The sequence below is a fragment of the Lygodium microphyllum genome, chromosome 23 (genome assembly GCF_053477565.2).
Source record: "Lygodium microphyllum isolate KBCC chromosome 23, Lygodium_microphyllum_v1.1.10, whole genome shotgun sequence".
Classification (NCBI taxonomy): Eukaryota; Viridiplantae; Streptophyta; class Polypodiopsida; order Schizaeales; family Lygodiaceae; genus Lygodium; species Lygodium microphyllum.
The window spans coordinates 72425454-72439012 of record NC_141157.1 but is presented as its reverse complement, the minus strand read 5'-3'; the positions used below and the strand labels follow the sequence as shown (position 1 = coordinate 72439012).

Here is a 13559-nt window from a genome sequence, read left to right as displayed (position 1 = left end):
CATTGGTTGCCCTATTGGTCCCGAATGCTCCCTGAAGAACTTCAATCCATCTCCTTTGTCTCGTGTTGAGATCATGTTGGGTGAAAAACCACTTGATACTTTTTTGATTTGTTATAAGAGTGAATCTTCTTCCGAGCAAGTAGTGGCGGCATAATTTGATGGTGTGAATGATTTCTAGAAGCCCAAGTTCATGTGTAGCATAATTCTTTTCGTAGGGTTTAAGCTTGTGAGAAGAATATGCCATTACATACCCTTCTTGAGTAAGAACACATCCAAGTGTCATGATGCTAGCATATGTAATGACCTCAAATTCTTTCATAAAATTTGGCAACTTTAAGACAAGGGCAGAAGTGAGACATTGTTCAACTTATTAAAGCTTTCCTACTCTTGAGTTTTGCATGTGATTTTTACTTTCTTTTTAAGCAATTGAATGTGAGGGGTGCTATTGTCAAGGAGTAATCTTTTATAAAATCACATGCCACTGTGCCACATGAGACCTAGAAATCCTCGGATTTCTCTTACACTCTGGGATGGCATCCAATTCTAAACATCCTTGATCTTGGTAGGGTCCATTGATATGCCTTGTTTTAGGATGATGAATCCTAGATATTTAATCATCTTCTTCAAAAATGCACACTATTAAAGGTAGGAAGAACATTGGTTAGTCCAAAAGATAGTATGGTGAATTCATAATGGCCATACCTAGTGTTGAAGGTCACCTTTGGCATGCCCTCTTCCTTTATCTACATTTAATAATACTTGGACCCTAAGCCGATCTTGGAAAATATCATTGCTCATTGTAATTGATCCAATAGCTCAGCAATTTGGGGAATGGGATATTTACTCTTGATGGTGACTTGATTTAATCCCATGTAATCAATACACAATCGAAGGATTTCATCCTTCTTCTTTTGGAATAGAACAGTAGCACCCCAAGGAGATTTGTTGGGATGAATAAATCCTACTAATTTAATTCAATTGCCTTAGAGATGGAAATTTTGTAGGGTCTTTTTGTAAGGGACCAACTTGATCTCATGATCCACATCCCTTTCAAAAGGTAATTCTACTAGTTCCTCAAGAAAGACATTAGTATACTCACTTAACCCCATAAAGGCTCATCCTCATTCTCGGTATTCTTCATTAGTATACTCACTTAACCATGAAGACCTTGTTAAGTTTGACTAGGTAGACATAATGCCCTTTCCTTAATCCCTTTAAGATTTGACTAGGTAGACAGAATGCCCTTTCCTTAATCCCTTTGGCTAACTAAATCTTAGGTTTATATACTTTTCCCTATGATTGGACCACTTTTCCAAATAGATTTTTGAAGGTGACTAGCCCTTCCCCACAGTGTATATTTGCTTGATTGGGTATTAATCAATGGGTATTAACCAATCCATTACTAGTAGCCAGTCATAAACTCCTAAAGGCATGACTTGAAATTTTGAGTAGTGGTCTCTTCCCTAATCTTAGGTTTATATACTTTTCCCTATGATTGGACCATTTTTCCAAATAGATTTTTGAAGGTGACTAGCCCTTCCCCACAGTGTATATTTGCTTGATTGGGTATTAATCAATGGGTATTAACCAATCCATTACTAGTAGCCAGTCATAAACTCCTAAAGGCATGACTTGAAATTTTGAGTAGTGGTCTCTTCCCTAATTGAAATTGAACATTGCTAATGGATTGGGTTGACATTGTTTCCCTCCATGTGCTAGTTCTACAAAGTTACCTAGAGGGCTTGAGATTTAACTTCATCTTTTTACACACTTTAAAAAAATAAATGAATGAGTATCTCCATAGTCAATTGGAATTTAGAAAGAAATACCTTGATATTCTGCTAGAATTTGAATGACATAGAACTGTTGCCCAACACCTTGGTTGTTGACTAATGCATGAATAGACCCTCTTTCAACTTCCTCCTCCAAAGATGGTGATAGCAGGATTTTAAATTTTAAAAAAAGACAAAAATGTGCCAATTTTTTTGTTAATTTGAGGAAAAAATAGAAGCTTGCTAGAAGCAACAGATGTAGACTTGATTATTTTAAGAAGTTATGGAAGAGGTGGGATTAAAAAGTGCTTCTAAAGATGGACCTCGCAGCAATCTTGAAATTTTAGTAGGTGCCAGAATGGAGTGAAACAAGTTCCACACAGTGCAAAACTCCAAGATGGTCATATAAAAATTTTCATATCACAATTCGGACACTAAAAACTGGAGTTGCAAGTGCCTGAGCAAAGGGGGTCAAAAAGACCAATGTGAAGAGACTTTAAAGGGAAGGGCAAGAGAGGACGGTGCTAGAGAGTTAAAGAATAAGCATATATTTTTATCACATCAGCTTGCTTTATCTCTCCTCTGTCTCACTCCTCTTGTGGGCTATTCATGTGGGAATTCTTGTGAGAAGATCGGGATGAAGATCGATTGTCGAGCTTGAACCAAATTGATGTGGGACTATAACGCTGAGTAATGATTACCAGCATTTTTTAAAGACCAATGATAGGTCCAGTTGCTATCCATAAAATCGATTCGTGAGACCCAAAGCATGAAAAAAAATGTGGTAAGCCTCTTTTTTAATGGAAATTTGGATTCTTTTTTACATTTCATGGCTCAAATTATGTTTGTATGTGATGAAAAGTCTATTTGAAGCTTGATGTATTTGAGGGTCGTAAACCATAAAATGCAAAATTGTGGCTACGCTTGTGAGTTATTAATTTTTAAAAATCCAAAATGTGTAATTTAAGAGAAAAATGATGTTTTTCTTAGTTTCAGGTGATCAAATCATGTTCATATGGGATGATATTAAATGTGATGATGGATTAGTATTGAAATTAATTTTTTGAATCTAAAAAATAAAAAATATAGTATTTTACATAAATAAAATAAGAAAATTACCAAAAATGGAATTTCAAGACAAAGAAAATAGGGAGAAAATAGTTTTTATATGTAAAAATTTATGGAAAATTAGGATTATGTTTGTGAAAGTATAATGGATCCCCATTTGTATGTTTTAGTACATATTTATTGCTTATATTATGAAGGAGCATACATGGAAACACCTCTTGACCTACCTATCAGAAGCAAAACCCTAAATGATGATAGGGAGAGAGGGGGTTTTATGTGCTAAATATGGTCCAAATCTTATTTGATTGCTACACCTTTCTTATAGGGTTTAATCTTATTTTTAAGTATTAAGAGGTACAGTGGCATGGAATAGTCCGACACTACCTTATCATCACAGTAAAGTCATTAGTGGAAGAAAATCATGGAAAGAATGTTTCAGCACATTCACAATGTTGATTTCATTTAAGTAAAATGTTTGTGCACTCGAAGTCATCCACTTTGCATTGCATTGCATTGACATGGTATAAAGAAAACTATCTCTTGGTGGATTCACAGCACTTGATCTCAAACTATTGATCCACGATGTGAGTGTGAAGGCTCCCTATGATATAGGTTTAGTATAATCATTTCTTGGGGACTGATTTGGTGAGAAATATACTATCTCTTGGAATGTTTATTGTGAAGAGTGGGCTTTGTGCATATGTGTTATATGTTGAGACGGCACATCTTGGGGCAATCCTTGGGGTGTACGAGAGCTATAGTGGGGTCATATCGATAAATTGGGGGGTGCTCCCTTTGTTTATGTTATGTGGTGTTAGCCTTATATAAGTTTGGGTACTCCCTCCTGCTTAGAATCAAGAAAGGGCATCATGTTGGACTACAATCTAGAGATTGTATCTACAAACACATTCTTTCAATAAATCAATTCTTCATAGTGTCTATACACTCCTAGCTGCAAGGCTATGAGGTTGTTTGGGTGAGTATAGGAGGCTTGACTAGAGCCCTACAGCCAGTGTCGCGCCCATTTTTGGTCCCAGTAGGTGGTGCATTTTGCAGGAGCTATTGATCAGAGGTGGTTCCTGAGCCTTGGTTAATTAGGGATTAATCAATCAGTTTATGCCAAAGAGCATCGAGATAGACCCATTATTTCCCGACAAACATTGTTAAGATGAGAACCAAAAACAAGAAAGAGCTCAAAGGGCTAGACAAAAAGATAAAATCCTTAGGAGATATTCCCCTCAATGTAGTAGCCTCCTAATACCCCTACAAAGGAGAGGTCTTAGTGACCCTAGTGCCACAAATAGTCCATTAGGAGGAGGAGAAAGCTCTAGTACTCCCTTTTCCTAGTAAGTCAACCCACTTCAAGTGGGGTTGCAATGCACCATTATAAACTCCTATAGGAGGAGAAAGCTCTAGTACTCCCTTTTCCTAGTAAGTCAACCCACTTCAAGTGGGGTTGCAATGCACCATTATAAACTTGCTTTGTGGCTTCCATGGTCACATCTTGTACTCTTAGTGGTTGTTCCCATGCTTTTAGATTTCTTTCGGGTCCACTCTCTTCTTGTAGGGCACCTTTTCGTTTTTTCCACCTTGCGCTTTTCCAGTTGATGCCTCGTTTCTCGCTTACTTCGCTTTGCAGCAAACAAAGCCCATCATTATCACTTTATTCTTTATTCTTTCAATGACATTTGAATAAAGAAAAGGCTATCACACATTGTGATTTTTGGATTTCCCACATCTCCTTTCTCTCTCTCTCTCTCTCTCTTTCTCTCTCTCTCTCTCCTTCCACAATAGCTCTTCGTATGCTTTTACTCCAGGCTCACTTTCTTCAAGAAAAAATATCCCCATTTTAGAGGGCCAAATATCATGGCGTTTAGATCTTTGTTGAAGGCTTATCATCACTTATGCCATTCTTTTTGCAAGTTTTATTAACATGAACACGATAAAGTAGTTCATGATGACCAATTGTGGTGCCCTCAATGTGTTGAATAGCTACTCACAACTTTGCTTTGAGCACTCAAAGCATGCCACATCTAGCCTTGGACAGAATGTGTTCATCTAGCTAGATGACATTAATATAGAGCCTTGTGATAGGCTATAAGCATGTTTAAAGAGCCACATGCAAAGCAATTATCAATGTGGCCAACAACATACATATGAGCAATAGAAACTACATTTACATGAGGCTTGAAAGCTCATCTCTTCAACATGGTATAAGCTATTGTTATTGGTTATCCACTCTCTACATGCACTCAAGTATAAATTGCATCTACATGATGCTTGAAAGCTCATCCCTTCAACATGATATAAGCTATTGTTATTAGTCATCTACTCTCTACATGCACTCAGATATAAACTGCATCTACGTGATGCTTGAAAGATCATCCATTCAATACAAAATAAGCTATTGTTATTGGTCATCTACTCTCTACATGCACTTGAGAGAAGTTTCCAAGGCTAGGCTACTCCATGTCATTTGGAGAAAGCTAGAAAGGCCTTCCTTCACTTGAAGGTAGCACCACGATAACTTCAATGCATGTTGTTCTATTTTCCTTGGAATAAAAAATGGAAGTTTTTACGTGTTGTTTCTCAATTATTTGTGAGCAACCAATGAGTGATAGCTCAATAAGCATGATGAATGCATAAGAAATATGAGTTCAAGAGTTCAAAACTTGCAATTCTGTTGAGAAATAGACAAATGATGTATGCTCCAAGAAGTGATGTCCTGAATCCCATATGCACAGTGAGGAGAGTGAAACAATCCAACTTTTATAAAGCATTGTACTTGACTATCACTTTCATTATGGAGTAAATACAATACCATAATGCTTGGTACTTTCACTTAGTATCTTTGTCATTGTCAATGCCCTACACAAGATTGTGTTTATGAGTCCAAGCAAATCTATCTTGGAACCTAATTCACTTGTGTAACAGTTACTCTACATTGTTTATGTCAACATGAATCTAGCTTTCATCTTCCATCCTCCATAACTCCTTCAATGCTCTAGATCCACACTTTTCACATGGTATCAGAGTCTAGTCGGGCATGGCTTAGCTCCTCTTCATCTCTTCTCAGCTCAGTTTGAGTGCTGGATCCCATCTCCAACTCCATTTGCATTTCTACCTTCAATGAAGCTTCCATAGTAGTTATAGCCAGCAGGACCCTATCAGCTTGAAGCTTTCATATCTCTCTCCACAGGCCCAATTTCTTTGAACTTCCTTATGGAAAAGTGTTTCTCTACTTCAAAGCTCCTCCCTTGCACCTCAATCACTTACATTGGGCAACTATAGCTCCAACATTGCCTCTTTTCAGAGTTGCTGCCATAACGATGTTTGTGGATAGCAGTACCTACCTGACTTGGAGGAGTTGGATCTCCACATACAGGCTATATCTCTCTAAGCTCTCTTTTGGGGAAACATTTTTGAACTTCTTGCTCTCCTAGTTGGCACATTAAAGTGGAACATTGCTGCTCCTTGGCTTTATCATTGATGAAATTCATCGTGCTGCCCCGAAATGCGCTTGCTGGTTGTCTGTACATCTGTACTCCCATAGAGCTTTGGAAGCTCTACACCTAAACTCTCTCACACTTGGAGGGTTTTCAAAATGGCTACCTCTGTGAGCTGCAGTGAGTGAAAAATCGGGCTCTTGTCCTGAAACCCTAAAGGGTAGCCATAGCCAAGTTTCTTCAAGCTCATAAACCACTTCAAATTCACCTACTGGAGTTCCTACCACTCTAACCTCAATTTCCAACAAACATTTAGGCATCATTTACCAGTAAGGAGGAGACTCAAATTAAAGGACAAGACAAGCATCAAGAATCATCATCAAGTAAAAAGAAGATTCAAGCTCAAGATTAGACATAGTATCTCTTGATACTACAGAGTGTGTCTTCACACTACCTTGAACTTGTGTCTCTTGACACATTGAAATACAACTCTTTTGCTGGTTAATCAACATGGTAGAGCTTGAGCAAATAGCAAAATTCAATGGAGAAGGTTTCCATGCCTGGAAGGAAAAGACCATGTACCATCTTATAAGGAAAGACCTCTCGGATCTCTTTGAAGATGATGAAGGTGATGCAGATGACAGGAAAGAAGATTTAGAAAGTATGATCCTTGCAGTAGCTCCACCAAAAACCAAAGAATGGAAGAAAATGAATAACAAGGCACTAGACATCATTGCTTGGGGACTAAGTGATGATGTGCTACATCATATCGCTGGCATTAGAGATGCTAGAATTGCTTGGGAGAAACTTGACAGGATGTTTGGAACCCAAGCAAAGAATTCAAAGGCAAGATTACTCATGCAGTTTTATAAACTAGATATAAAAGACAGTGCTTCCATGACCAATATACACATTAACAAGTTCAAGAGATTAAAAACACAACTTGCAACTCTTAAGAAGAATATTGATGAAGATGAAGCAACAATCGTACTACTTGCAAGTGTAAATAAGGATCCATATGAGAATCTCGTGTCCACCCTAAGTAATGTTCCAAGTCTCTCACTTAAAGATATTGAGCACTCTCTTCTTGATGAAGAGAACAAACAAAAGAACAAAAATGCAAAATATGGTATGCCATCATCTAGGGAAAATCTCTTATACACCAAAGGAGCTGTTGGACCCAAAGGAAGAGGTCGAGGATTCAACACCGATAACAAAAATCGAATGACATGTCATTTTTGTGGTAAGACTGGCCATATAGCCAATGAATGTTTTCACAAGAAAAGAGCATATCAGATGCAGAATGATCACCATCAGAACCAATTCATGAACCATCAACAACTTTGACAAACTGTTCTAAAAGAATTTTCATTGTATCTTTCATATATTTTTTCCCTTAGTGGATTTGCTTTGTAAAAGATCCTGCAAAAAATGTAAAGTTCCAAGCTTTAACTTGATTAGGTTGCCTATGAGCTAGTCTCTCGGGCTACGTCATAATGAAGGGTGGACAAAAGCCGGCAAGTGTAGGAACTCATCAGTTGAGGGGGGTGTTGAGAAATAGACAAATGATGTATGCTCCAAGAAGAGATGTCCTGAATCCCATATGCACAGTGAGGAGAGTGGAACAACCCAACTTTTATAAAGCATTGTACTTGACTATCACTGTCACTATGGAATGAATACAATATCATGATGCTTGTACTTTCACTTAGTATCTTTGTCATTGTCAATGTCCTTTATGAGTCCTAGCTAATCTATCTTGGAACCTAATTCACTGGTGTAACAGTTGCTCTATATTGTTTATGTCAACATGAATCTAGCCTTCATCTTCCATCCTCCATAACTCCTACCATGCTCTAGATCCGCACTTTTCATACAATTGAGTAGATATGTAAGGTGAAAAGTTCAATACCTGTGATGAAGCCCAACAAAATAAGTTTTAGACAAATTCGGATTGTAAATCCGATATTTATATCTAGCCAGGTGTGGGCAGATTGAGGGGTTGTTGCCACCCCGATGTGTGTAGTCTCTTGAGTAAAAGCTCATGATGTTGAAAACTATAGGGAAAAAGAAGGGAATACCCTAAGCTCGCACCCTTGGCCCCATTAGCACCTAGTAAGATATCCAATGCCTTTGAAGGAGAAGCTTAAGATGAACACTATAGTCAAAACAAGGGAAAAGGGCCTCTTTTTGCGCCAGCAAAATTTCCTGAAAATGGATTAGTAGCACTAACACCTCTAATGCTCTAGAGAGAGCGAGAGATGTTTCCCTTGCTACGCAGACAGAGAAGCCTCTTCTCTCCTCGCATCATCTATCAGAGGGCAGCTTCAACCCGCATCCCCTCCCAGATTCCATACACGTACAATGACAGAGATGACCCCAGCAGGCCGCCGGGTCGAGTTTCTGTGTTCTGGGACCTCGACAACAAGCCGCCTCCTTCCGTCCCGCCCTATGACGCTGCCGTGCGTCTGCGCGAGGTCGCCGCCGGGTTCGGCCACCTGGAGGAGATGGTCGCCTATGCCAACAAGCATGCCTTCAGCTATGTGCCTGCCTGGGTCAGAGAAGAGAGGAGGCACAGGAAGGAGCTTGATACCCTCGAGGAAATCGGATTGCACGTCCCGGACCAGCCGTATGTTTGCACCTATTGCGGCCGCAAGTGCCGTACTAACGTTGCCCTCAAGAGGCACTTCAAGCAGCTCCATGAGAGGGAGAGGGAGAAGCGCATGCGCAGGCTTGAGTCCCTGCGCGGCAAGCGCAGGCAGAAGTTCATAGACAGCCTCACTGAGAAGGAGGCCCGGTACCGTGATGCAGCCCGAGGAATCATCACCCCGAAGTCCGGCTATGGCCTCATGCAACAGCTCAAGCAGGCAGGGGTTCAGGTGCAGATGGTGCCGGATGAACCACAGGCTGCCGATCAAGCCCTTAAGAAGCACATGGGACGGTCCATTCAGTCGGGAACACAGTGCATCTGCCTGGTGTCTGATGATTCGGATTTTGGTCCTGTGCTGCAGCAAGCCCAAGCAATGAAACTTCACACAGTGGTTGTGGGAGACACTCGCGTGCTGAAGAACTGTGCTGATGTTCAGTTTTCATGGGCTGATCTTGCGTCTGGCCGGGCTTTTGACAGGGCTAGTGAGCTCGCAGCACATTGGCATCGCGGCAGACATGGGAAGGATAGGTGTAGGAATAATGAAAAAGACTTGTATCATGAGCACAGGAAGATGAATATAGAATCATCTTCCCTGTTAGGTGCAGCATTCTCCCTCTTAGGGCCTAGCTATGATTTGCTTGATGCTGATGGCTCTCGCACAGATACAGATTCCGATGAAATTGTTGATTCCTCTGGCTACACAGACACAGATGCTGATGAAGTTGAATTGCAGGGTTCTCCTCACTTTGTCAGCCGTTCTGATTGTGTTGATACTGATCTCTTTGAACATCTGGATACAGATCACAATGGGATAATTGATTCTACCCTATGCGCTGAGTACACAAATACAGATTCTGATGAATTTGAATCCCAGGATTTTGACAGTTCTCATTTTAACAGCTATCAAAACTTTTCCATGGCTGACCACGGAGATGCGGACTCTGATAAGAACAAAGTGCAGCAATATTCTGATTCAAACAGCTTTGGGTACATGATGGATTTTGATGGAAAGCTAGATGATGTTTGGAAGTACACAGATACAGGTTCTGTTGGAAATCTAGATGATACTCAGCCCACTGCTTCTATTGACTCTGAATCAATAGATACAGATTCTGATGAGCGTGTTGATTCTGCAGTGTACACAGATACAGATGCTGATGAAGTTGAATCCCAGGGTTCTCCTCACTTTGTCAGCAGCTTAGATTTGAGTGATAGTGATCACTCTGAATATATACCCGTAGATAATAATGAAATAGTCTCTAACTCTGTCATACCTGGTGATATATCTTCTTCTTCTAAAACCTCTGAGTACTCTGGTTTCATATTTGGTGATACAGCTTACAAAGAATTCGAGTCCTGGGATTTTAAAAGCTCTGAGTACTCTTCCATGCATGACTGTACCGATACAGATTCTGATGAGATCAAAGCCCAGGAATATGATGATTCCAGCAGTTCTGAGAGCACAGAGACAGATTATGATGGAAGTCTAGAGGAAGTTTGGCTTACTGATTCTGATGTTGATTATGGGTTATGAAACTAACCTCGGAAAGTTAGTCACATGCATACAGATCTTAGCTTTGACATCTGCACACTGCATTTGCATGTCACAGCCAAGGCAAGCATTTTGCTTCAGAGATCGGGGGACATTCTCTATGTCTAGGTGTGGCCCTTTTGTTCTAATGGCATTATGGCTTGCAGTGTGTATGCCAGTTACTTTTTAAACAGGTGCGAGGGAAGCGCTTCATGCAGCTTATGAAGAATTTTCTTTGGCAGGTGTGTTTGCGTGCATGCATGACTTTGCTAGCTGGAGGTAACACATGTTGACTGTCTGAATGGTGCATTCTCCATGCTATTGACCATTCATCATATTTTCTTTCCAGACTTTTGAGCTTTTGGGATAGTTTCTATTTCAAGGGGGGGCAGGACTGCATGTATCTCTGCAGGGGCAGGGAGTCTTGGGGGAGGGTGCAACACATTTGCTGGGGTTTAAGACCCCTTGTGGGGCTGTTGATGCCACTCCAACAAAGTTACAGTTAGTGAGAGAGTAAGAGCAGCAGGCTTACAAATTTTTATCTAGACATGCATGATAGGTGGCTTGAAAGCTGTGGCAGGCTGTACAAAGGCTTCTGGAAAGCTGCACTTGTTATATAAGTGGTGGTGGGTCACATTGATATTGCCTTTAAAAAAAATTAATGGCTACAGGCATAGGATTTTGCTTGCAGATTGAAGCTGGCAGCACAACAAGAAAATGGCATGGTCCTTTAACATGCAAGAGCTAAGGCAAAAACAGAAGACACAAGTGATGGGAGTTTGGAATCATGCATGTCAGTAACGTTTTACCCACATGGTAGTAAAATTTGTACATTAATAATAGTTTCAAACATTCCTTATCCCATTAGTTGAATTACCACTGACTCCAGATGATGCACATCTTTGTCATGTATTAGCAGCTGTTACTTGTTAGCCTAATTCACATGTATATTAAGTTTGTCTAACTTCTTTTCTTGTGACAGGCAAGTGTAGTTGCAATTGGATGCAATGCTATGGTTGAAGTGGTTACTTGTTTTCATTCACGCTTGTATATGGTTGCTCGGGCAGGTGTAAGTTGTATAAAGGTGTGGATATCATACTTGTACAAACTGGGATATCCCATTTGCACCCCCTTCCGAAAGAATAGACATTGAAGTCTTAACAGCAAGGAATATGACATTTGTTGGGGGAAAGTTACCAAGAGCAGCAATTCAGGAGTAGCTTTTGACAAAATGATATCCCATTTGCACCCCCTTCCGAAAGAATAGACATTGAACACTACTAGGAAGGAATGTGACATTTGTTGGGGAAAAGTTACCAAGAGCAGCAATTCAGGAGTAGCTTTTGACAATATGATGGCAAAGAAGAGCTGTAAATTAGGGCCATGTGTTGCTCAGCTAAGTCACTTCGCAATCATGCTTACATGCATGTCTATGTTTTGAAAAGAAATATTTAGAAAATATCGTGAATAGTTTACAACAATGTGCAATTATAAACTTGTTTTATAACAAGTAATCCTTGTTGAAATATCAAAGTGAGCAAGAGAAAGTGTGCACAAGAGGGAGAGAGAGCTCAAGTACAAGAATATCTTGTGTAATGAGTTGTTCACAAGCACAATTCGTACACTCTGCTATATTGAGAGTGACCTCTAGGTTGTTTAAATAGCCTCTGGATGGTTAGACTTAGGGTTTTCCCTTGCCCTTTAGCTCATTTATACCTAGCTATCCTCATCTATCCTTGCATACATAGGGTCCACATGTTCATCTCTCAACACTCCTCAATGTAAGAGTGACATTGGACTACAAGAGATGGTAATGTCTCTTCTTAAATAGAATAGGATACCTTTATAAATCAAGCTAGAAGAGTGCTTATAAGTAGAGAATTTATAGATTTAGAAAAGTCGATCATCAGGTGTTTTGGAGTCAAAGTTGACCTCCAAGTTTTTTGGTATTTCAGGGATGGTAGGATATTTATTGGTAATATGCATTTTTTCATTTGTTTCACTTCATTTTATCAAGATATTTTTTCAATAGTTATTGACAATATGTTTTTTAAAATTGCAAAAGAAGTATTTGATGGAGATAGTGTGAACCAAGAGTTGCTCATGGGATGTTGAAGTAGATTCTTGATGACTCGTGTTATGAGAGATGTTTATGCATTTTCTTAAACAGAATGGGATGTCTTTATAAATCAAGCTAGAAGAGTGCTTATAAGTAGAGGATTTATAAATTTAGAAAAGTAAATTATCATGTGTTTTGGAGGCAAAGTTGATCTTTAAAATTTTTGGTATTTTAGGGGTGGTAGGATATTTATTGATAATATGTTGTCTTTTTACATTTGTTACATTTTATTTTGTCAGGTTATTTTTTCAACAGTTATTGACATATATGTCTTTTTAATTGCAAAAGAAGCATTTGATAGAGAGTGTGAACCAAGAGTTGCTCATGGGATGTTGAAGTAGATTGTTGATGACTCGTGTTGCTTTCTTTTTGATTTTTTTTTCCCTCATTTAAACAAGATTGGATGGTGCTTTCTAAGGTTGGATTTGGGATATTTTATAAAAGTAGTTATAAGGGTTGGGAATGCTTTTTTTACAGTTGTCAAGAGAATTGCAATGGCATCTTCATCGTGAATTGGAGCTTGAATTGAGGATAACTGTGCTATGAGCCTCTTCATGTGAGAAATGGGCTTAGGTCTTTTTTTTGCTTGTACTTTACGCTAAAAAATTCAATCTTAAATTTTTTTAAAGAGTTCTTTCCTTTAGCTCGATAAAGTTTTTTAAGCATATTCTTTTTCTCCTTGGTAGTGGAGAGTTGGCCAATGTGATGAATTAAGGATTCATCTAGATGAAGTATGATTATGGCTTGGACTCTTTGATATTCTTCTACATCAAGTGGGTTTGATAGATCAATGACATTAGTTCTGTTGATGAAGGGCCAGTAGCCTTGTTTCATCATTTTATACTTCACTCTTGCCATGGATGAAAGTCTTTTTAATCAAACTTACGGATTTGAGCTAATATCGGTGTAGGCCATGGGTATAATAAGGTCTTATCGATAGTACTAGACAATGGTAGTGTCTAGTCCTTTACAT

The 13559-nt window shown here is 39.2% G+C and overlaps 1 protein-coding gene across 5 annotated transcripts; it reads left to right on the top strand.

Moving 5' to 3' along the window:
• The first annotated feature begins 8475 nt into the window (after positions 1-8475).
• Positions 8476-12000, top strand: LOC148016326 (uncharacterized). Of its 5 annotated transcripts, XM_087664344.1 has the most exons (3): positions 8476-10709; positions 11159-11260; positions 11450-12000. In XM_087664344.1, exon 1 carries the CDS (start codon positions 8548-8550, stop codon positions 10468-10470), a length of 1923 nt encoding a protein of 640 aa, XP_087520470.1. In that variant the 5' UTR covers positions 8476-8547; the 3' UTR covers positions 10471-10709; positions 11159-11260; positions 11450-12000. The 5 variants fall into 5 exon arrangements, with proteins under 5 accessions (XP_087520470.1, XP_087520467.1, XP_087520466.1 ...); XM_087664341.1 differs by having other exon boundaries at positions 8476-11283; XM_087664340.1 differs by having other exon boundaries at positions 8476-11260; positions 11450-11999.
• Positions 12001-13559: the final 1559 nt, after the last annotated feature.

Coding starts and splice junctions, on each gene's coding strand:
- LOC148016326 (XM_087664344.1), top strand. CDS start 8,548: ATGTTTCCCTTGCTACGCAGACAGAGAAGCCTCTTCTCTCCTCGCATC.